The sequence below is a fragment of the Varanus komodoensis genome, unplaced genomic scaffold (genome assembly GCF_004798865.1).
Source record: "Varanus komodoensis strain SLA01 unplaced genomic scaffold, ASM479886v1 scaffold1, whole genome shotgun sequence".
In the NCBI taxonomy this organism is placed as follows: Eukaryota; Metazoa; Chordata; class Lepidosauria; order Squamata; family Varanidae; genus Varanus; species Varanus komodoensis.
In genome coordinates, this window is record NW_025335268.1 from 22,347,515 (window position 1) to 22,372,551 (window position 25,037).

At 38.7% G+C, this 25,037-nt stretch overlaps 1 protein-coding gene across 8 annotated transcripts in view; it reads left to right on the plus strand.

The window, feature by feature from the left end:
• The window catches only part of AKT3 (AKT serine/threonine kinase 3), a 186,434-nt gene that overhangs the window by 149,945 nt on the left and 11,452 nt on the right, over positions 1 to 25,037 (plus strand). For 6 of the 8 annotated variants that reach the window (XR_006413700.1, XM_044419601.1, XM_044419584.1 and 3 more), the window contains exons 11-12: positions 6,554 to 6,768; positions 8,749 to 8,836. Coding sequence is in view for 7 of the 8 variants with exons in the window: in XM_044419601.1 (XP_044275536.1) it covers positions 6,554 to 6,768; positions 8,749 to 8,836 (303 nt within the window). In the remaining variant the exon portion in view is untranslated. Of the gene's footprint in view, positions 1 to 6,553; positions 6,769 to 8,748; positions 8,837 to 16,024; positions 16,058 to 25,037 lie in introns of all 8 variants that reach the window. The other 2 variants (XM_044419611.1, XM_044419617.1) reach the window with 1 other exon arrangement.

Below are 25,037 nucleotides of genomic sequence, written 5' to 3' on the forward strand. Positions count from 1 at the left end.
TAGCCTATGATGTGTTGACTAACCCTCAAAGTGCCTAGCATGTTCCATCCATCATTATGAATATGCAAGGCCTTGGTGGGGACCACAGTACTTTATTTGTGGGAACCTAGCTTGTTGATTTGTATAACAGGAGAAGCCATGACAACCCCCAACCAGGGTTTGCGTATTTGTAGTAGCCAGTGTAGGATGGGGAGAGAGGGAAAAAGAAAGAGAAGCCAGGGAGAACACCTGAAAGGTAAATTAACTCATGATGGGCTGTCGTATTGGACAAACTGACACTTTTCCTGTTTGAACCATTATTACATGTCGCCCTAACAATGTGGCATTGCTCATTCTTTTCTCCATTTCTGACTTTGCTCTGGAACTAGTCTCAGAAAATTTAAATCTAAATCTCCCAGAGATGAGGAAGCATCTAGGAGGTATTTGATCCCTGCCCTTTTTTCAATGGGACCAATAGATGACCTTTTCTCCCTAATTTTCTAATAATTATTGAAATTATGATTGTGTATCTACATATAGTAAGTTCAATGGATAAAGCAACTACAATGTTTTCCAATGGTATATCTAATGGTGTTCATCCAGCAGCAGAACAGAGACTATTGATAGAACAATTTTTCTTCCCCCACTGCCCTCAAAATCAGATCTGGGAGGTTAGGGGATACAAAGTGGGGGACAAAGAGATGAGGAAGGGGAAGTCATGTTTTGTTTGTATGAAATTGATACAGTCCATAATATCTAACTTCATTATGTTAGTATCATGGTATACAATAGTATACTCTTGATAAGGAGAAAATAGGCCCATCTGTTGTGTTTTGAAATTTATGCCAAACCAAGGCTGCAAGAGTGTGTTCTTGGAAGCTAATGTACAAGTATAGAACTGCTGCTTTGCAAGTTTTCCAAAACTTAGACACATATATCTTGAGGAAACATTGGCAAACTTCTGCTATGTAACTGTGTTTCCTTTAATTGTCCCTCCTTTGTGTCAGCAAGATTGCATGCAGTAGGCCCTGCATATAAGCTGCTGCTTCACCTTTATTCAAACTAAACAGATAGAGAATTCATCAGTCTTTCAAATGATAGATTATTGGAAGCCCATAAGAACATGATATAAATACGATTTATATTCATTAGAATCATTGCAAACTAATCTTCTGTTAATTATTTGGACATCCAGCTTTTCCATTGAGTTAGCAGTACTTGCTGAACCCTCCAGTTTGTAGAACAATTTGAAAAGCAAATGTAGCTCACAGGCAAGACCCAACAAAATTAAAAGTGTTAAGTATGTTTTTGGCAGTTCACTTTTATTATGCCCAGTCCTCAAATGTACGAGCAGATAATCATCTGAATGCTAGTTATTTTTCACATGCTTATGTGATCACACAAAAAGTACATGCTAAAAAGAAGCAGATGGTGACAGATGGGGAAGGTTGAATAAGGTGGTTTTAGAAACCTAGAAAAATGCACTTCTGTAATAGTGTAAAAATAAAAATTTATTTGATTGCCAAGTTAGAGCTAACAAAACAAGAACTCAGGATAAAACTTTGATTGTAAATGATCATATATTTTACAGTATTCTTGATAAAATGCTTGTCTTTCCACATTTATATCTCACATATTATATAACGAATACACATGAACATGCTCCTTTGCATATGCTTTTGGGAGTAAGGCCTATTCAACTAAGCGAAGCTTACATTTAAGCAAACATGCACAAGATTGAGCTGTAAGAGTAATTTCATTATCCTTAAAACACATACACACATGCACACACAAATATCCTCTAGAAGCTATATAATTTTATTCATCTGTTTCTCTGAGGCATAGCATTCATAAAACTTGATATCTCAGAATAATACTATTGAAGCTAGCTTTGAAACTACTACATCCTTAAATATTAATATACATACCCCTAGTTATCCTTCTTCTCTGAGTAATTCTTTTAAACCCACCCATTTTCAATACAAGAGATTTTCTTGAGCCCAAAAAAGGCAGCTTTGCTGCTTTTCAGGCTTTTTTGTTTGTTCATTAAAATTAGCATTTGTAATACTTCAGTACTGTGTTGTTTAATGTGGCGTAGCCATGAAAGGCACAGTAAAATTAGGACTGCAAAGCAGAGTCAGTTAATGAGTTGGTTTAATTGATTTAAAACAGGGATCTCCGTCATAGTGCCTGCAAGAACCACTGTGCCCATACTGAAGCATCCACCAAGGCAATTTTCCTCTGCAATTGAATAGAGCAGTTTCTTTATTATATAGAATAGAATAGTCCTCTTTAATGAAAACTGGCTGCAAAGAGGGCAAAGTGCACCCCCACTGCCACCAAAGACCCTTGGGGCAAAAAGTTCCTTATTGGGGGTTTGACTTTACCACTTTTCAGTCAATTTTTCTCCGGGGATCTTTTTCTCAGTAAGGCAGTGGACTGACTCTTCCATTAACTGAATTAGAGAGGAAAGCAGGATCCTCAACAGTGGATGACTTTGTCCCTCTTCCTTCATTTGCTTACCAGCCAAAAATCTTCCTAGACAAAAATCAGCTGGAGTAAAGACCATGGTTCTTGGTGGGATATGGACCTTTGGCAAGGAGAAACTTTTTCTTGCTTCATCCAAAGGGATGAAGACATTGTTCTAGTCAGCTGGATGGGGATGCAGGATAGGATCCCCTCCATATTTCTTTTAATGGGAAAATAGCATATCATCAGTTCCATAGTTTATTCTCTGATAATATTGCATTTAGTGAAGTGTGCAGAGATTATAGAAGGATTATGATATGTATATTTTCACTTTCTTGAGACTAGTATTTCTGAGTGATTGGGTAAGTGAGATACTGAACTAATTGGTTTGGACAATGCAAGAGCCTACCATGGGATAATTAACCCTTGGGGCACTGTGCTGTATGCCATCCAGCATTATGAATAGGCAAATCCATGGTTTGCTAGGAGAATCTATCTTTGGGGATTATTTGAGGGTTAAACAACCCTTACCAAACCAATGGTTTGCTTTAAAGTTATGGGAGGATTGTTTAACTCTCAATCCAACTGGCTGATGTCATGCCTCCCCTGAAAGACTTTTCTTCAGAAGAGGAAGAGGATTTACCTCTGGTCAAGACTTCACTGCAGCAGACAAAGAGGACATGACCTTAACTGAAGCGGGTCCCTCTTCTGGGAAATAGGAAGGGAAAGCCCAGGACACAGTTGTCCAGACAACAGCAGGACTCTCCCAGCAGACCCTTGGCATTCCTCTCATACAACAGAAAGCATGCAGTTAAGCCAGAGGAGGAACCAGCTCAAAGCCCCAGAGAATGAAATTGATTCAAGTTGAAAATCCAGACATTCCCACAAGCCAAGGCCACAGCAGAGAGAAGAGCATTGCAAGTAGACTGCCTGCAAGTGTGCAGTAAGGGTATAGGTCAGCCAAGCCAGCATAAACACTTGCCTCAAAGAACAACTGATGCTGAAAACAAGTTGCTGCTTCTGAACATGGCATTCCTACTCAGTCCATCTGAAATATTCAGCTGTTGCTTAGGACTTTGCTTTTGCATCATCCTTGCCTTTGATGATAGATTTACCACTCTTTAACGTGGCTTCCTAATGGTATCTGCTTCTTGTTTTAGCTTTAGATTTATGATCTCCTGGTCATACATGTTTAAACAATTGCTCTTTGTTAGCACTTTATTAGAATCAGGACAATCAGGTTCTCAGGACACAACAAGTCACAGTAATTCCCAGCCAGGTCTTGCATATTCATCATGGTGGCCAGTCTGGGATGAGGAGGGAGGAGGAGAGGAACCAGAGAGAGAAAGAACTTGTGCTTTTTCTCTAGTTAGCAATGGTATACACCCTACTTCACAGGTCACCAACCTGTGGGCACGTTCAACAATTTGAGAAACTTCTGTGAGCACCACCACAAAATATTTTCCATGGAGTATGTGACTGCTCACATAATGGCTGCTGTGGGTACTTGGCTTGTCACAAGAAAAGTATTAGTCCCTACAGAAACACAACAAAGGTTGTAATCCTATGCATGCTTGGATCAAACTCATTGATTGATTTTACTGATACTATTGGTTTTATTGTAATTGCTGATTTTGTATTGTATTGCTGTACTGATTAAATGTAAGTCACCCAGAGAGCCTACAGCTAATCAGGCAGCATCTAAACCTAATAAATATATAAATGTGATTGTTCTGAGCATTCCATACAAACACACACACACACACCACTCTACCTTTTGGCGGACTGAAAGGAAAAGCATATGCATCCAGTCCTAAAAGCAAACATTTTTCTACCTCAACTCCATGCTGAGACCCTTTGCACATGGCACTCTTACTTCTTCCTTTGCTGTGAGGTACTGTGTGTGAGAGAGCGGGAGAGGGAGCGGGAGAGAGATGAGAGAAGGGCTGGGAAGGGGAAGAAAAAGATCAAGACTAGAGACTGGGAATGGGGGGAGGGGGGAGATTTCAAAGGGAAAAGGCCTGTGTGAGCAATGAAGATTGGGCAGAGCCAAGAAGCAACTTTCTAATTCTTAACCAGCAAATGGCTGATCAACAACTGGTTTCAGAACAGGAAGAACTATTTCCAAATTTTCTTTTAAAGATAAAATTTTGAGGGGGGCAAGGAACAGAGAGCTTCAGAGGTAGGTGTTAAAGGTGTTGTAGATCCCTGTCTTAGTGGGTATAAATGAATTCAGTGTTCTTTCTGGGTCACTTTCATTAATAAAGTTTTGGAAGTAAAACAGCTCTACAAACTTAGGGCCTTAAGGTATAGCTGCAGTTCAAAACAATTGTATAAGAGGACATGTTGAGAAGGCAAAATAAATGGGACATCACAGCATCAACAGAGATTCAGTGGTTGTTGATCAATATAAATAGACAGAGCAATCCTATGGCCATCCAGGGAGTACTCTAGCATCAGAGCATTCTGAAGCTCCTTTGTACTTTGTGGTCTTTGTGTATCATATATATGAGCAGGGATCCAAACAACCCCCCAGGAATTATCTTCTGGTGGGCAGGGCGCTTGTAGTACAGGCGTCCCCCGCTAGGTGAGTGTTCTAGGAACCCATCTGCATCAGGGTACCCAGATGGGTTGTTGTGAGAGGCTGCATTCGGCTTCAGTGAGGTTTTTTTTTGGGGGGGGGTCTCTTTCAACTCATTTGCCTATTTTGTGATGGCTGATTTACATGAACAATGTGTGGTGGTGAAATTTTGTTCTGCTGAGTGTTCAGCATTTTTTGACCAAAAACAGCATGACCCTTGTGCCCCACCCTCCCTGTTCACCTGATCTTCCCCTGTGCGACTTTTTGTTGTTGTTGTTTTCTCTGAAAGAAATCCTCAAAGGGAAATGTTTTGCCAATGTAGAAGAAATGAACCAAAAAATGACAGAAGCACTGAAAGGTATCAAAATCGATGAGTTCAAAACCTGTTTTGAGCAGTGGAAAAAAACTCGTCTTGGTAGGTGTATTGCATCAAATGGGGAACACTTTGAAAATAACTGGAGTTGGAACATGTAAAAATAAATGCACAATTTTTTATGAATAAATTCCTAGGGGGTTTTTTGGGTCTTTCTTTGTATGGGCTTTGCACTTGTGCACAGCCTGCTGTCAGGAAGCTTCTATAGCTAAGTGTTAAATTCAGGAGGAACCCCTTCCCCTTCCTGTTCCGGGAGAGCATAGGATAGGCTGCTTCCTATCTCTTTTTGACTGCCATTGTGCCTAGATTGGGAAATGCATCTCTCCTCAAGAAGAGTCTCTATAGTTCCGCCCCCGCCCTCACATTTTCTCCTTTAAACCTTTCCCTGCATCTCTTTCCTTCCTCCTTTGTGAACCGGCTCCCTCTTTATCTTATTTTTTTCCAAAAATACAATTTTCTATCTGCTTCCTACCCACACTCCTGACATGCTCACTGAGTGCCTTTGTTCTCTCTGACATTCCCCATCTTCTGCAGTGAAACCCTCGATGGCATTTAAGAGCTGTGTCCTCTGTAACAGCGATCTCTCTCCTCTGATGGCCATTCCCTCTGCCTCTTCTGCCTGGGTGAGGGGCATGTTGTGGAGGTCTGTCTGCCTTGCCAGGCCTTTACAGAACAGACCCAGAGATACCAAGATGACTGCCCAAAGGTTGAACTTTAGAAGAAGGCCCTTCAGGTTGCTGACTCTTACCAGGCATTCAGGATGAGACACCCCCCGCCCCCCATCTCAGCACAAATTTAAAAAAATAAATAAAAAGGTCACAAAATGGTACAACTAGGGAAAAAGACATTACAAACCAAGTAGTGGGTTCCTGTGCCACTTATGCAATCATATTCCACAGATCAGTAATCGCAGCGAAGCATATGTTCTCACAATGGAAGTAGAGGATGGGTAAAATAAGCAGGACTCTTTTATGCACAAACACTGTGACCAGGTTGAGCTGGTCAAACCCTTGATTTCAAGAGATGAATTAAACAAATTAATAGGGTTCAAGCTACTTACAAAGTAAGTCCTGTAAAATGGATGCACATACCGAACTTTTATAGATCTTGCATTTAGTATATATGTTAGTACCTTTTTATTACTATTTTAGGTTTTGGAAGACAATGATTATGGTCGTGCGGTGGATTGGTGGGGTCTTGGAGTTGTCATGTATGAAATGATGTGTGGCAGGCTGCCATTCTACAACCAGGATCATGAAAAACTTTTTGAACTCATACTTATGGAAGATATAAAATTTCCTCGAACTCTCTCATCTGATGCAAAATCACTGCTTTCAGGTCTCCTAATAAAAGATCCAAATAAACGGTAAGTTCAAAAGAAGATTAGTTACGCATATGTTTAAATTTTAATCTTACTGTGTCTAAGGGAGTGAGACAGTGAAACCATAATTATGATTTTCTAGAGCAATTGTTCAATTTTTTGCAATATTGTTAAATAGTGCTCATAAAATTTAAACACAATAATGAGCAATTATTTTTGCTGCAAAAATGGAAATCAGGGAGTGGGAATTGGATGGTTTTGATCTTGTTAAAGGCTAATTCAGATCTCTGTTAGACAAACAGTTATAGGAACAAGCTACGAGGAAGGTTGTTTAAAGATATAGTAGCCAAGAAAAGCTTAAAGACTGATTTGCTAGGCTTAAATCCTGTAAATAATCACAAATCAGATGTAATGATGCAGATGCTGATGAGAGAACAGCATAGGAAATAATGGAAAATAATGGTGTTGCAATAGCATCATTTGGATTCTCTGCAAATACTGAGGCACAACTAAGTGAATGACATGGAATCCAGTATTGGGTCTTCTGGCTTGTTTTTTTTAAAAAGAAACTTCTGAGATTCTTGGTTTGGGAGCACAGAAATGTGCAGAATGAGTTAGCATAGACCTCCATATTGATTTCATGACTAATTTTTTCTCCTTAAAACTACTATTTTGCTCTCTGAGAGAACTTTTGTGTATGATATGCATACATCTATGGTGCAAATAACATGTGTTCCGTGTCATGCCATACCTCTGAGCTGGCTGTCTCCTAACTAGCTGCCTTCATCATTTAAAAGAATATGGGATCTTCTATTGTCTCCACTAGTTGCAATCTGAGTGGATGACGATTATATAGATAGTGTGAAAGCAGCCTCTTCATATGCCTCAGAAATTGCACTCCTCATTAACATCCCATAGAAGTAAAGGTTAGAACTTGAAATGGAACATCGATAGGGTACATTTGTTTACGTGTATTCATTTATGTTTATACTGAAGTGATTTAATAAAGTATTAACAGCACAATAAAATAAGGAATACATTAAAAGAAGCTGAAATACTGTATCTATATAGAGTAATTCTGTAATCAGATACAAGGCCTGATTTCATTTTAAGATGATTTTTGCCCCTGGCCTAATATGGGAATGTTTACAGTGGTTATGTAAACAGGATAGCTGATAATCATACCAAAGAGGAAATTATTGAAACAGTGTGAAAAAAGATGTTAGCTCTAGAGATTGCTGTTTTTTCAAAGGAAGCAGTGAGAAAGGGACATTAAAAGTAAGAGGCACGTAATTATTGCAAGAAATAGAAATATTAAAGATAGAAATATCAACAAAAATCAGAAAAGAAAGAGTAGTGAGTACTATAGCCAATGTAGTATGCTGCAGAAAAAGTAAAAAAAAAAGCAAAAAACTGTGTCCCAAAACTATTGTGCTTCAGAATTGTATTTCCAGAATTCTAGTTATTAAATGTCTCTGCAGTTTGATAAAGACTGCGTCGGATGGAAACACTGAGGCAGTTTCACTCAATTTACATTTGCAAAAACTGTTTATCATCTTCAAGCAATGTGATACAGACAGACCAAGGTGGTCAAGTATTTTATGCTTGGATGTCTTGGGTACCATTGTTGTTGTACAAAATGCATACTTTGCATCTTCAAGGAAAATATAAAGCAGTATACTGAAAATCTGTCTATGTCAGCTCTTCCTACATTTCCAGACCAGTTTGTTTGAACTGCAGTTCCCGCCAGTTTAAGTGGGAGTACTTGAGTTTCAAACTATGTTGATCAAGACATACAAATCAGATATGTGTATTTTTATTTTTTAAAAACAATTTAAAAAAAAATTAAAAATTTTGTAGTTTAGTTGTCAAGTGCCACGTTATTTTATAGAATGGCTTTGATTGCCTGTGGTGATTAAAAATATAAATTAAAAAGTGTAAAAGGTTTAGATAAAAAGAGTATTTGCTGGGGTGGGGTATTTGCTTTCACTAATAAGATGTGTAATTTATATTTTCCTCCAATAGTCTTGGTGGAGGACCAGATGATGCTAAAGAAATTATGCGACACAGTTTCTTTGCTGGAATAAACTGGCAAGATGTATATGATAAGAAGGTAGGTTTGCATGGGATAAAATGGGTATGGTTAAAAATTTCCAAAAAACATTATACATCTAAGTATCACCTGATAATTTTTAAAATTATAAATAATGTTCCTATAACGTTTTTGAAATAGTTTGATAAACTGATAAAGCCATAGGGCATGATCCAGTTAAATTTACAGTTTCCATGGAAATTTTGTGTAACTCTCTTCTACTGAACTTAATCTGCCTTAGTTCCAATTGGATTAGGATTGTATTTCATAATGACACTTGCTGTATTACAAAACAAAACAGATAAGTAATTTCTTCTTATTACATGTATTAATAACTACTGTCATCACCCTGAGAAAGTTAGGTGTTCAGGTCCCTAGGTGGATGTGGACTTGCAAGAATTGGGAGTTGTGGGGTTGGATTTATTGCTTTCTACTGAATATAGATGGACATTATTTAGGGTAACTAAAGTGTGTTAGACATAATGCAAAAATTTGAATGAGCCTATGAATTAGAGTTTAGTAACTAGACCATTCTAATTATTCAGTGTCAGCCTGTTTTTCCTTCCTTAATTCTTTTATAAGAATGTATTCTCATCATCTGTTTGCAGTACTTAATTAAATACTTGAGTGCATATATGTACCATGTTTCTGTCATAAAAATGTTGCTTACATTTTAAAGATACTTTAACAAAAATGCTATATGTGTGGACCCAAATATTTCATTAAGTACTATACTTTAGAAGGGAAATCTCTTTCTTGCTTACTTTCTCCTCATTGATGGAAAAGGAACTATTATGTAACATGTCTGTATATTTTCCATTGTTTTAAACTTGTTTCTCTTTTGGGATTTTTAATTGTAGGATTGCTCTTGCTTGAGAATCAAAAAAGAAATCTAGTGTGGGATATCTGTATTACTGAAAGTGTTCTTTAAAAAAACAAAATTATGCTGTGATTTACCTCTTTATTGTGCAGTTTATCATGATTCAAATTGTTTTAGTTCACCATTTCAAGATTCTAGAAATATTTTTCTGGACAAATTTTGACAGTTCTTTAATGCCTGTCAGACAAGCATCCTTTTCTAGTAGATTCTATGTGTTTGAATCATGGAGGAATGTTTTCTGGCTCACTCTTGCTTAGTCAAGCAAGTCTGCTATGTAGCCAAGAATGTTATGTTGCTTTGCATCAAGCAAATAGGGATGTTTCATGGAGTCCCTAAGATGGATTTTGAAGGGTGACTTTCAAGCCTTTCTTACATAACAAGTACAGTAGCATTTATGAATCATTAAATATGTACTTGGCTTTGATATACATGGCATAAGTCAATAAAACAATGTCTGCCCTTTCTGGGAAAATGGAAGGCAAAAACCTAGACAAGCAATGCTCTCTTGTTTCGGTGGAATTTTTTTTCCTATTTTGAAGGATAGAAAGGATAGAGAGCTTGAAGAACAGAAAGTTTACCTTGTATCATTTCCGTTAACAATTTTAAGCATTCAAGGTAGCATGCTTTTAAATAATCATAGAATAGAATAGTTGAAAGGGCCCATGAAGGCCATTGGGTCGAAACCCCTGCAGGATACCGATTTATACCATCCCACTCAGAAACTTTTGCTGATATCTAGGGTTGTCACAACTTGAATTGATTATTCTGTGTCCTACATTCTGGTATCAGTGAGAAGAGATCTTGACCTTTGTCTTTCTGGCAGCCTTTGAGGTACTTATAGAGTGATATCATGTCTCCCCTCAGTCTTCTCTTCTCAAGGCTGAACATACCCACTTCTCTCAGTCTCTCCTCATAGGGCAGTGTTTCCAAACCCTGGATCATTTTTGTTGCCCTTCTCTGCACCCTTTCTAATTTTTCTGCATCTTCCTTAAATCATGGTGCCCAGAACTGGACACAGTATTTCAGATGAGGTCTGACTAGTGAGGAGTACAGGGAAACTACTACTGCTCATGATTTGGAAGTAATACTTCTGTTAATGCATCCCAAACTAGCATTTGCCCTTTTGGTGACTGCATCACATTGTTGGCTCATAGCCTGTTGTCCACAATTACTCCAAGATCTTTTTCTTGTTCAGTTCTCTTGAGCCATGTATTCCCCATCTTGTATCGAAGCATTTGTGGTTTCTTTTTCCTAGGTGGACTTGGCACTTGTCCTTACTGAATCTCATTCTGTTGCTTTCAGCCCAATGTTCAAGTTTATCATGATCACCCTGGATCTTCATTCTGTCTTCTAGGGAGTTTGCTATTCCACCCAGTTTTGTATTGTCTGCAAATTTGATTCTTTCCTTGTAATTCCTCGTCCAAAACATTGGATGGATGTTGAAGAGCACTGGACTCAGGACTGAACCCTTTGGCATCCCATTGGTTACCTCCATCCAATTTAAGAAGGTGCCATTGATGAACACTCTGTGTCCAATTTAGCAGCCAGTTTTGGATCCACCTAATATCAAGTTCACTTTTTGCAAATTTCCTTATCAGAATGTTGTGTGGCACTATGTCGAAAGCTTTGCTAAAGTGTAGGTAGATCATGTGCACAGCTTCATATAGCTATTAAGCAACATTAGGGACAAGATAGTACCCTGCAGAACCCCATCACTCTATTGCCAGGTGTCTGAGGAACAGTCATATAGTGTTATTTTCTGGATTTGAACCTGCATATAGGATCAGAAGCACTTTAACACAGTACCACCAATACCCAACCCATGGAGTTGATCCAGGAGGATATTGTGGTCAATGGTATCAAAAGCCAGTAAGAAATTGAATAAACAGGGTTGTATGCCCCCTGTTCCTCTCCTGATAAAATTTATCTGTCAGGGCAGCTAAAACTGATTCAGTTAAAACCCAGACTGGAATAAGTCTAGTATCCTCTAAGAGTGTCTGCAGTTGCTCTGCCACAGCCCTATTAAGTATGTTCCCTAAAAAAAGGAACATTTGCAACTGGGCTGCAGTTATCAAACAGTGGTGGATCCAAAGTGGTTTTTTAGGTGTGATTGTACTACTGCCTGCTCCAGAACAGCAAAAGCCATCCTTCACACCAAAATTTATTTACCACTCCCTGGCCCACCAATCCTCAACTAGCTGTTATTAGCCCAGAAAGGCAAGGATTGAGAGACCACATGGTCAGTTACGCAACTGCAAGCATCTTGTCAACATCATCAGATAGCAGTAACTTGAAACTGATCCCACAACATCAGGCAGATGGCAATGCCAGACACCTCAGCTGGAGTTGTGCTAACAAGAGTGTCAAGTTCTCTGCATTGACAAGCACATTTGCAGTAAAGCAATAGTACGCAAGACAAACCATGGCCAGCTACAAAATACAGAGAATGCAAAGTAGATAAAACCATTTCTAACAGTCTACAGCAGCTGATCCCGCTCATCATTTTACCACTTACTTTCTGGTAAAGTTCTCAATTTTAGTCCTGTGAGGACAGATTGAAGGAACTTACTATGTTTAACACTAAGAGGAGATGAATGATGAGGCATGATAGCACCTTTTAAATATCTAAAGCAGAGGTTGGCTGCTTTGAGAGATGGGTATGGGGAGCATTCTGGGCAACATATTCCTCATACATAACACAAGGGAGGGGATAAAATTGTTAAACATTAGAACAAAATGGCATTTCTTAGCTTACACATTTGACTCTTTTGGGACTCCATGGCCACTCTGGACACCAGTTTGTTTGTTTGTTTTAAAAAGAATATATTTGCCCCACTGCCATATTGCAAAAGGTGACTGTGAGAAGTGTGTGTGGCCTTTGGGCCATATTTTGCCCAACTAAACTAAAGGATTGTCTCACAGAAGAGGGCTTTCTGTTGTCCCTGGCCGTAGGATATAAAATAACAGGCTTAAATTGGAGGAGGGCAGATTTTGGTTGAACATCAGAAACAACTTCCTAATAAAGTAATCAGAGAGGGTTTGGACAAGATGCTGTAAGTCATGGCAGCCATGAACACCAGGCTAAATATGCAAAGTTTGTCATCAGCAGGTGTCTATCTTCCACAATCTCTCTCCATTTCCCATCCCAGCAGATCAAGAGGATCTTGATCTATAGTCTTTTATTATGTTAATGTTGGCCATCTGGCTTTATGATGCAGAGGGAGTAACATAAAGATTGTTAGCAAGAGGCACCTATCAAGTTAAGGAGTCCTCTAGTGGATTTTGATTCTGCTTAAACCAGAAATTGATTCCAAAGTGAATTCCCCTCCTCCCTTCCCTGCCAAATGGAGTTGAATCCATCCTCAGGAAGGTTTGTATCATGCTTAGGCCAGATGGTAGGAATGCCAAATGTTATTTCATCAGTCCACTTGCTTGATCTACTACTAGGCTGATTGAGTGACTTATCTTCCCCTCTGATCCTCCCCATTCCACAGTGTCTCCCCCAAAACCAGAGGCAGTCTAGTCCTCACCAGCTGCTTCACTAATCTCATCACTTCTTGGTCTTAGCAATGCAGTGAAACAATTCCACCTCCTACTCATCTTCCAGTTTAGCTTGAGTCTGAAATATCTACCTTAGAATGCTGCATTATGAGAGAAGCAGGCCAAATCCCTACAGTAACAACCTTCAAGTGGGGGGTTCCTTATTCAAGGTGGTACCACACATGTGACAGTCTGGATTAAATAACTCACAGTGAGCTGTCCTGTCATACAAACAGGGCAGTACAATCAAGTACCCAGGGAAGTGATGGGCTTGTAGAGAGTGGGCCTGTCTCTCACACATTACAGTCTATTCAGATGAATTGATCTGATTCTGAGGCGAAGGCAGAAAAGCAAAGAGGAACAGAGGACTTGGCAGTTTCGAGGGTTTCTCAGACAGAGCAAAGTTTCTCAGGCAGAGTGTGAGAACCAGCCTGTCTTGGAAAGGGAGACAGACTTTTCAGAGCTGGAGTGGTAGGGGATACAGGGAGAGTTCCTTGACCCTGACAGGAAATGACAGGTGAAACAAGCAGACCAGTTAAGAAATGCCCAGCATTCTGGGCATCTAGCCCACAAGCATCAGAAGGTAGAGACAGGTCCTTTATTTGTAAGAGGAAGGTGAGGAAATTTCAGTTCAGCTCTTTACATGGGCGGATGCCTCTTCCACATCTCAAAAAAGAATATCACTTTGACTTACTCTGTTCTGTAAATGATTATATTTTAATACAAGAACTGTGTGGTTTGTTTGAGTCTGCATGAGAGGTAAAGAGGGAGGTGACCTGCTAATGACAGTGTTTTTGCTGGAGTTATTCAGACAGACTGGATAACCACCTTTCAGCCCATTTTTATTTATCATTTTGCTCAATATTATAATATTGTATGTTCTTTCCTCTTTAATAGCATTTATCTTATGACTTGTTTTATTCATTACCATATTAAGATTTCCAGCCATTATTACAAATTCTTTCTTTATTGCCTCCAATTCTTTAAACACCTTTTTTAAAAAAGGCATTTGATTATCATTTGGTGAATTTTCTCCTCTCATTTCTCCCTGTAAGATCAAAAAAACTACCTCTCATTTTTCATTACTTGGGTCAGTACTCTGAGTTGGGGAATTCCACCAACAACTCCAACTTCTTTTTCTCCTTGTTCTCCTGACATTGCTTCCTGATCCTTAAAAAGGTAAAGGTTTCCCCTTGACATTAAGTCCAGTCATGCATGACTCTAGGGGGCGGTGCTCATCTCTGTTTCCTAGCCGAGGGAGCCAGCGTTTGTCCACAGACAGTCTCCATGGTCATGTGGCCGGCATGACTAAACACCGAAGTGCACGGAACACTGTGACTAAACACCGAAGTGGTACCTTTTTATCTACTTGCATTTGCATGCATTCAAACTGCAAGGTTGGCAGGAGCTAGGACGGAGCAACAGGAAGTAACCCCGTTGTGCAGATTCGAACTGGCGACCTTTTGATCTACCAGCCCAACAGCACAGTGGTTTAAACCACTGAGCCACCTGCAGTCCCCTCCTGATCCTTATGTTCATCTAATTTTGCCATTTCATGCTTCCATTGGTCTTCATCTGTAAGGCCCCATTCATATAGCAAATTTATGCCTCGATCTAGTGAATCAATTCTGTTGTATTTCTCATTGTAAAAATCTCTCATACAAACTTGGTATCCCTAGGTATATCTAATACTTTTTTAAATTATCTTGATTAGATTCAACTAGCATCTAATCAATATAGGCTGATAGCAGAAATCTTGATAAATGTGAATTTCAATTGACCTGACTTATATCTCAACCTTTTCATAAGCAATTCTTTCTTATAAAAATTGGCAAATCTGATCACTAAATCTCGTGGGAACATTCTAGATCCATGCTTAAGACCAATATGGTGTACTCTTTCTATATCTTCATGTTCCCCATTTTCCTCTGGAAGTATTTCTTTAAGCCTTCCAAAACATCTAAATTGTCTCTCTCCTGAAGATTATCATTCCATGATCCCTTTCAAGCAAAGGGTCCTCCAAGGCAATTATCTTTTTTCCCAATTCTGTTATTCGTTTTGATTGATACTATATCTTGAATGTATTAGCTTCAGCCAATGTTCCTATTTCTTTAAATTTAGTAGTCATAGCTTTAATTTGATTTTTGAATTTTGTTAGTTCTTTTTGATTCTTTGCTTTTATCCGAGTAACAATATCCTGTATTGATTTATCTTAACAATAAATTCATCTTTCAATTGTTCTTCCAGGTGTTCCATGCATTCTTTCAAATTTTCTTTTAGCTTCTCTTATCCTCTCTTAACTCTTTAATGCCTGATTTGAGCATTTTTAAAGGCTTTCATCATTCTATTGCTTACCACTATCTCTCTACTCTCCAAAGTTCCCTCTGGCAGTTGCTCTTCGAACTCTAAATTTGTAATTCTAGTTAAATTCAAGTTGAATGGTTTCTTTATCTCACCCTTTAATGGTTTCTGTAACATCCACCTGATGTCAAATATTATTAAATATTATTCATTCAGCAGAGGGAGCTCTTTAACCATGTCAAGCTAAGCAAATAGCAGTGTTTTGATTTCCTGGTTTCCCAACCCAAACAACCAAAGGTCAAGATAGTTCAGAGGTAAAACTTCCTCCCTTTTTTAAAAAACCTCTTATCTATGAGCAATCTCTTTTATTCAGAAATTATTGATTATTAGTCTTGACAATATTAGCCTTAGTATAGAAATTGAATTAATGGAAGCAGTTGTGAGATAAAGGTTTTCTAATTAAAGGCTAATCTCTTTCTCCATCCCAGATTTTTTCCTCCACTGGGGCAGAGCTCACTCTGGTAGGAATTTAATGGCTGGAATTATTTATGCTGTAATGATTGGCTGCTTTCTTAACTAAATCTTCACTTGTGGTTGGGTCATTCCCCTTTAACTTGAACTGTGTACTCAGGATTTAACCCCTAAATCTTCTCAAGGCAGCAGGAGTGACATAATTCAAGGTCTAATTGGCACCATTAGCCAGAAGTTTCCCTGGAGGAATTCAGATGGAGGCTGGATGCTAACATTTTACATTATTGGTATACAATAAACAAAATGGAGAAGAATTGAAAGAAATCTGGGAAATTAATAATAGAGAAGGTAGTAAGAAAGGTCTACTTTTGGGACACAGTTGTGGTGGTTGTATTATTAATTAATTAATTAATTAATTAAAACATTTCTATGCCGCCCCTTGCCAAGGCCTCGGGGCGGCTTACAACATCAAATACAAAATACATTAAAACAAAGGGGATTAAGTTATTAAGGAGCCATATAATTTAAAAAGAAAGAAGACTAAACAGGTGGAACATTTGGAAAGGGAAATAAGAGAATTGGAGAAGAATTATATACAAAGGAGTGATTTAAAAAATTAACAGAAAAAGGCTAAAAGAAAGGGATTGCAAAATATAACAGTTGAAAAATACAGAGGGATTTAATATATTTGAAGAGGGAGTGTTTTAATTTTAGTAATAAGAATTCAAGTTTGCTGGCCTATGCTGCACAACAAAGGAAAATAAAAATAATAATAATTGGGATAGTTCAGGATAAAAATGGGAAAAAGTGTAATCTAAGATGCACTTAGATAAATTGGGAATATTTATACATTTTTATAGATTTTTTTCCTAAGAGTTATACAGGTGGAAAATTATCACTAGATAAAGTTAGACTGTATACAGAGAAAAACGTTGGGAAGAAACTGCAACAGATTGACAGAGACTTAATGGAAGAAGCAGTTAAAAAGGAAGAAATAGAGGAGAGTATAATTAATTAAAAGTAAGGAAAACTCCTGGGATAGATGGACTAAGATCAGAATACTATAAAGTTTTTTTAAAGATTCCAAAATTAAAATCTTAGTTTAATAAAACATTGGAAGGAGGAAAGATGCCAGAATCTTGGAAATACTCTTCAGTAGTCTTAATACCGAAACCTAATAAGATTTTAACAGATCCAGGCTCGTATAGACATTTACAATGATAAACCAAGATGCCAAAATTTCACAGCATTATTTGCATACAGAATGAATACATTCATTGATAAATCTATTAAAGTGGATCAAAGTGGTTTTATAGTAGGGAGACATCAGATTTGATTAGAAGGGTATTGACTATATTAGAGGTTATAAGTAAAAAAAAAAAGCTAGCATAAAATGGCATTAGATATATTAAAGCATTCGATTATGTGGATGTTACTGATTCAAATAATAAAGAATGGCAAAATAATACATTTTGTAATGGGGATAAAAAAGTGAGGATACATAGAAACGATGGTGGTTGTTGTTAGTCGCGAAGTCATGTCCGACCCATCGCGACCCCATGAGCAACATCCCTCCAGGCCTTCCTGTCCTCCACCATCCCCCGGAGTCCACTTAAGCTCACACCAACTGCTTCTGTGACTCCATCTAGCCACCTCATTCTCTGCCGTCCCCTTCTTCTTTCGCCATCTATTGTTCCCAGCATCAGGGTCTTCTCCTGTGAGTCCTTCCTTCTGATTGGGTGGCCAAAGTATTTGAGTTTCATCTTCAGGATCTGGCCTTCTAAAGAGCAGTCAGGGTTGATCCCCTCTAGGACTGACCGGTTTGATCGCCTTGCAGTCCAAGGGACTTGCAGGAGTCTTCTCCAGCACCACAATTTGAAGGCCTCAATTCTTCGCCACTCAGTCTTCCTTATGGTCCAGTTTTCACAGCCATACATTGCAACTAGGAAAACCATAGCCTTGATTATATGCACTTTTGTTGGCAGGGTTATGTCTCTGCTTTTTAGTATGCTGTCTAGATTTGCCATAGCTTTCCTCCGAAGGAGCAAGTGTCTTTTAATTTCGTGGCTGCATTCGCCTTCTGAGGTGATCTTGGAGCCCAGGAAAATAAAATTTTTCACTACCTCCATTTCTTCCCCATCTATTTGCCAGGAAGTGATAGGACCGTATGCCATAATCTTAGTTTTCTTAATGTTGAGTTTCAAGCCAGCTTTTGCACTCTCCTCCTTCATCTGCATCAAGAAGCTCTTTAGTTCCTCTTCACTTTCTGCCATTAGAGTGGTATCATCTGCATATCTGAGGTTGTTGTTATTTCTCCCAGCAATCTTAACTCCAACTTGTGATTCTTCTAGCCCCGCCTTTCTCATGTTGTGCTCTACATATAAGTTAAATAGGCAGGGCGACAGTATACAGCCTTGCCGAACTCCTTTCTCAATTTTGAACCAATCAGTGGTTCCACGTCCAGTTCTCACTGTTGCTTCTTAACCCACATATAGGTTTCTCAAGAGACAAATGAGATGGTCTGGTACTCCCATCTCTTTAAGATCTTTGCACAATTTGTTGTGATCCATACAATCAAAGGCTTTAGCATAGTCAATGAAGCAGAACTAGATGTTTTTCTGGAACTCCCTAGCTTTCTCCATGATCCAGTGTATGTTGGCAATATGATCTCTAGTTGCTGTCCCTCTTCAAAATCCTGCTGTACTTCTGGTAGTTCTCGGTCCACATACTGCTGGAGCCTAGCTTGTAGGATTTTGAGCGTAACTTTGCTAGCATGTGAAATGAGTGCAATGGTGCGGTAGTTTGAACATTCCTTGGCATTGTCCTTCTTTGAAATTTGAATGTAAACTGACCTTTACCAATCCTGTGGCCACTGTTGAGTTTTCCAAATTTTCTGGCATATTGAGTGTAGCACTTTCACTGCATTGTCTTTTAGGATTTTGAACAGCTCGGCTGGAATAGTGTGTTCTCCACTAGCTTTGTTGTTGCTCAGACTTCCTAAGGCCCATTTGACTTCACATTCCAGGATGTCTGGCTCAAGGTTAGTGACCACCCCATTGTGGTTATCAGGGATGTTAAGATCTTTCTTGTATAGTTCTTCTGTGTAATCTTGTCACCTCTTCTTAATCTCTTCTACCTCTGTTAGGTCCCTGCCATTTTGGTCCTTTATCATGCCCATCTTCTCATGAAATATTTCCTTCATATCTCCAATTTTCTTGAAGAGATCTCTGGTCCTCCCTGTTCTGTTGTTTTCTTCTATTTCTTTGCACTGTTCCTTTAAGAAGGCATTCTTATCTCTTCTAGCTATTCTCTGGAATTCTGCATTCAGTTGGGTGTAACTTTCTCTTTCTCCCTTGTCTTTCGCTACCCTTCTTTCCTCAGCTATTTGTAAAGCTTCTTCAGTCAGACATTTTGCTTTCTTGCATTTCTTTTTCTTTGGGATGGTTTTAGTTGCTACCTCTTGTACAATGTTGTGAACTTCCGTCCATAGTTCTTCAGGCACTCTGTCTATCAGATCTAATTCCTTAAATCTATTTGTTACCTCTACTGTATATTCATCAGGTCATACCTGAGTGACCTAGTGCTTTTCCCTACTTTCTTCAATTTAAGCCTAAATTCTGCAACAAGTAGCTCATGATCTGAGCCACAGTCAGCTCCTGGTCTAGTTTTTACTGACTGTATAGAGCTTCTCCATCTTTGGCTGCAGAGCACATAGTCAGTCTGATTTCTGTGTTGATCGTCTGGTTATGTCCATGTGTAGAGTCATCTCTTGGGTTGTTGGAAAAGAGTGTTTGCTATGACCATTGTATTCTTTTGCCAAAATTCTACCAGCCTGTGCCCTGCTTCATTTTGTACTCCAAGGCCAAACTTGCCTGTTATTCCGGTTATCTTTTGGCTTCCTATTTTAGCATTCCAATCCTCCGTGATGATAAGGACATCATTTTTTGGTGTTAATTCTAGGAGGTGTTGTAAGCCTTCATAGAACCGGTCAACTTCAGCCTCTTCAGCACCAGTGGTTGGGGCATAGACCTGGACTACTGTGATGCTTAATGGTTTGCCTTGGATTCGAACTGAGATCATTCTGTCATTTTGGAGATTGTATCCCAGTACTGCTTTTCCTACTCTTGTGGACTATGAAGGCTACTCCATTTCTTCTGAGGGATTCTTGCCCACAGTAATATACCAGAAGGTCATCTGAATTAAATTCACCCACTCCTGTCCATTTTAGTTCACTGATTCCTAAGGTGTTGATGTTCAGTCTTGTCATCGCTTGTTTGACCATGTCCAGCTTGCCTTGATTCATAGATCTTACATTCCAGGTTCCTATGGAATATAGATCTTTACAGCACTGGACTCTCCTTTCACCACCAGATACATCTGCAATTGAGTATCCTTTTGGCTTTGACCCAGTTGCTTCATTCTTTCTGGCGCTATATTGGACACCTTCCAACCTGAAGGGCTCATCTTCTGGCATCATATCTTTTTGCCTTTTGGTACTGTCCATGGGGTTTTCATGGCAAAGATACTGGAGTGGGTTGCCATTTCCTTCTCCAGTGGATCACGTTTTGCCAGAGCTCTCTGCTATGACCTGTCCGTCTTGGGTGGCCCTGCAAGTCATAGCTCATAGCTTCATTGAGCTACACAAGCCCCTTCACCATGAGAAGGAAGTGATCCATGAAGGGGAAAAACAGTGGTATAGATCACAAAAGATAAGAGGATAAGGTATTCCTAATGTAACGTTGTATTATGTAGCAAATCAAGTGAGGCATATAATGCATATTATATTGCAACCTCATAAGGTAATATGGTTAAAATTAGAATTTTATAAGTTTGAAAGATTCTTGATAGATGTTTTCTTTAAACATGATAATAAAATATTATAAAAGAGTTAGAATACCAGTTCCTTAAAAATGTTACAAATTTGGAATAAGGAAAAGCTTACGCCATCAATCTTACCATTATATCCAATTACTGAATTAGAAGTATTTTCATTAAATATGAGAGAACGTTTACAAAAAATATTAAAGAATAAACAAATTTTTAAGAGATTGGTTAGACAAAATGAATAAAATAGGACACAATGGTTAGACAAAATGAATAAAACAGAATAATAGGAGCAGCATTGGAAGGGAGAAAATGACTTGGTTTAATGTGATCCAACTAGAATGTTGGACTAAAGATTGGTCAAAGAAAAAAGGTGGATGTAGAGATTATACTAAATTTGAATATGTGAGTGGAAAAGGCAAGGCAAGATAAAAATGTGGATGAAAAAGTAAGTAAAATTTATAAGATATTATTTAGAAGATGAGGATCAACATGATCCATCTAAAGCAACATGAGAACCAGATTTAAGAAAGAGTATTAGTAATGAAGACTGGAAAATATCTGGGCTAAGAGGATTTTAAAATGTATCTAAGTAAGAGTAAAGGATTGTTTAAAAGAAATTAGTATGGAACTCCAGTCAAGTTGAATGACATAGATAACAAATATTCCAATTTATGTTGGAGATGTAGTCATGGAGTGGGTACAAATTATTATATGTGGTGGGAATGTGTATAATGAAGTTTTGGAAAGAAGTTTTTAAAGAAAGTAGTAAAATAGTAACTTTAAATATTGAAGTATGTCCTCAGTTCACATTACAGTCAGTATTTGATAGAAAAATGGAGTTGGAATATTAAAGTATTAGTACACTTAATAATGGCTGTGAGATTAATTATAGGAAAGAATTGAAAAGTAAAACATGATTGTCAGTTGAGTGGTATAAAGATGTTTGAAATTTAACTATTAGTGACAAATTAACTTGTGATATTAAAGTGAAAAAGGGGTATATAAAAAAGAATAATAATGGGATGTGTTTATTGATTATTTGTTTAGAAAGGACTTGAACCTTTACAGGAGCCATTGGAATTGTGAAAGGGAGATGGAGCTTTTTGAAAGTATTTTTAAAAGAACTTTGAACATGTATCTAATGGTCCTGGTGGTGGGATGCACAGTCTTTTTGTTTCATTTTAATTGTATGTTCAATGTTGCATGTTTTTATTTTATTGTATGCTTTTTCCTGTAATGGTATTCTACCCAGTATATTCTAAGAAAAAATATTTTGAAAAGAAAAGATAAGACTCACTGGAGAAGGCAGTCATGCTACAGAAAGTCAAAGGCAGAAGAAGGGGAAAACCAAACATGAGATGGAATGCTTCCACAAAGGAAGCCACTTTGTAAGTGCTGAGCAAGGACAGAATTTGTAAGTGCTGAGCAAGGACAGAACATTCTGGAGGGCATCCATAGGGTCATCATAAGTCAGAGACAACTTGATGCCACATAACAGCACAATGTAGATATGTTGTTAAAATGTCTGCAAATGAATGGTAATAACCCCACTCTGCACTTGTCTTGTGCAGCTTTTTATGCACTAAGAAGTTAGTGGGAATGACTTAGGAAACATACAGCAAGAACCAGAGGCATGGACCCAATTTGAATAATTTCATTGGTTGGAAATTAGAAAACTATGAGCAGAAGGAAACTTGTAGAAAGAGAATGGCCTATATCCCTACTTTGTTAGAGTCCCCCTCAAATTGCCAGTCTTAAGTAATAGCGATTCTAGAATGGCATTGGGTGGAAGATGGGAGGAGGCTGCTGGAGGAGGAAAAAATGGCTTACTATTGTGTGAAGCTTACTTACGTGAGTGAAGTCAGGCCATGATAGACATAAGGAAAACCATGCTGGATGAGACCAAAGGTCCATCTAGTCTAGCACTTGGTATACCTGGTGGCAAACTAGCTACCCACAGGATTGCTCAAGCAGGATGGGTGCAAAACTGCTGCCTGCCCAAGCTGCTCAGTAACTGGTTTATGCAGGCATGCTACATCTGGAGAAGGAGGTAGCACATAGCCAGTAATGCTAGTTGCCATAGATAGTCTCAACTTTCATGAATCTGTTCCCTTTTCAAAGTCATCCGGATTGGCAGCCATCACTACTTCCTATGGCAGCAAATCCCATAGATCAACTATACGTTATGTGAAGAAGATGTGTGTAGGGGAGTTGACCTATCCTGGCAGGGCTGACAGCTCAGGCTCTGCTAATGAAATGCTTGTAGAAACAGACTCAGCTCCATCTGCAGTCCAAGACCCTGAGTACCCTCCTGTGCCTGCTATGAAAGAGATTACTTCAAGGGCAGCTGAGGGGCCCATTCAACCCTCCTGTGGGAACAAGGAAGAGCAACATCCCGAGGGGGGCGGGATTTTGAGATGGGGAGTATGTTGGATGGGGAACTCCAGCTTCCTGATGAGGTGGACCTAATAGTCCATCATTAGAGTTGTAGGGTGGCCTATTTTGGATCTTCAGGGGAAGGTGTACCCAGTTCCACAGTGCTCCTCCTCCCAGGGACAGGCACAAAAGGATTCATAAGCAAAGCTTTGGGTGAAGAGGGCCAGAGATGGTCCAATATTTCACTTTGTGTATGCTCAGAGACTTACATAAAATAAAGGCATTTGGCAAGAATTGCTGGTAACACTATTACTGCTGTGAGGAAGAGCTCAGCTCACAATAAGTGGGCACAATATTCTAAGTGCAGTCATACCGGGGAGTAGGATCTTGGCAGTTCTGTTTTCTAAGTATGGGTCCTAATACAGAACCCTGTGGGACTCCACTGGTTATATCTCTCCCTTGGGAGAAGTTACTATTTATTTCCAGCCTCTGTCTCCTGTGTTTGTGATCCATAAAAGAACCTCCCTTTTTATTCCATGAGTGCTTAGTTTGCTCAGCAGCCTTCTGTGTAGGACTTTGTCAAAAGCCCTTTGGAAGTCCAAGGAAACAATGTCTACAGAATTGCCCCGCCTATGTGCTTATTGACACTCTCAAAGAACTCCAATAGGTTAGTGAGACAGGACTTCCCCTTGCAGGAGTCGTGCTGACTTTTTCTCCAGAGGGCATGTCCCTCTGTCTGCTTACTAATTCTGTATTTAATGAGGCTTTCAAGCAGTTTACCCAGAACAGATGTGAAACTAACTGGTCTGTAATCAACCAGATCCCCCTTGAATCCCTTTTTAAAAATTGGTGTTCCATTGGCCATTCTCCAATCATCTGGTGCAAGGCCTATTTTTAGGGACATGTTAAATATTTTAATACAAAGGTCAGAAATATTATGTTTTAGTTCTTTAGGAACTCTAGGATGGATACCATTGGGTCTGGGTGATTTGCTGACTTTCAGATTGTTCATAAGGTTGAGAACGTCTTTCTTTAATCTCTACTATCTGCCTTAATTCCTCAGACTCCCTTACTGAATATATGAGTTTACTGTCTCTGTGAGAACCAGAACATGCATTTATCCAGTTGATGTGCATTTATCCATTATTATAGCACTGCCTTTGCTGGAGGCCTCCACTGATTTCATTTTCTAACTTGAGATCACCTTGAGCATTGTGTCTGGAGGACAATAGCATACTTCCATGACTAAGTTAGTTTTGAAGTCAGAAATTTTTACTCATAATGTTTATGCCCAATGACCTAATTAACATAGAGGGCAATGGCTCCTCTTATTCTGGAATTGTTGGCATGTGAGGATATGTCTAATACTATGAATTCTTAAAAAATATATTTTGGCTTGCTACTAGTTTTCATACTATCCTCAGAATTGTTAAGGTGTTCATTGCAACTAAGAGTGTTACATTTTCTTTAAAGGAAACTGGGAATATGGCAATTGTGTTTCATGAAGTGATAACCAGATGTCTAGTTTTTGTTTCTAATGGTACTTTGCATGCTTTCAGCAAGTGAACTTGGAAACTTAAATTACTCTGTTGAACCTCATATATTAAAGTTTTTTGGAAGAACTATGACTATCTGTCCATTGCAATAGTGTGTAATTCAAATAATCTTCATCTTCAGTCTTGAAGCTTGGATCTAGTTGTAGGAGAAACTAGATCTGTTACCCAGTGTAGTAGAAATTGGGGCTGTGTTACCTCTGTTTCAGATAACATAAAATTATCTAAAGCATAAGATACCTGAGCTCCTTAAAGTGTTTTTGCATTATATTAT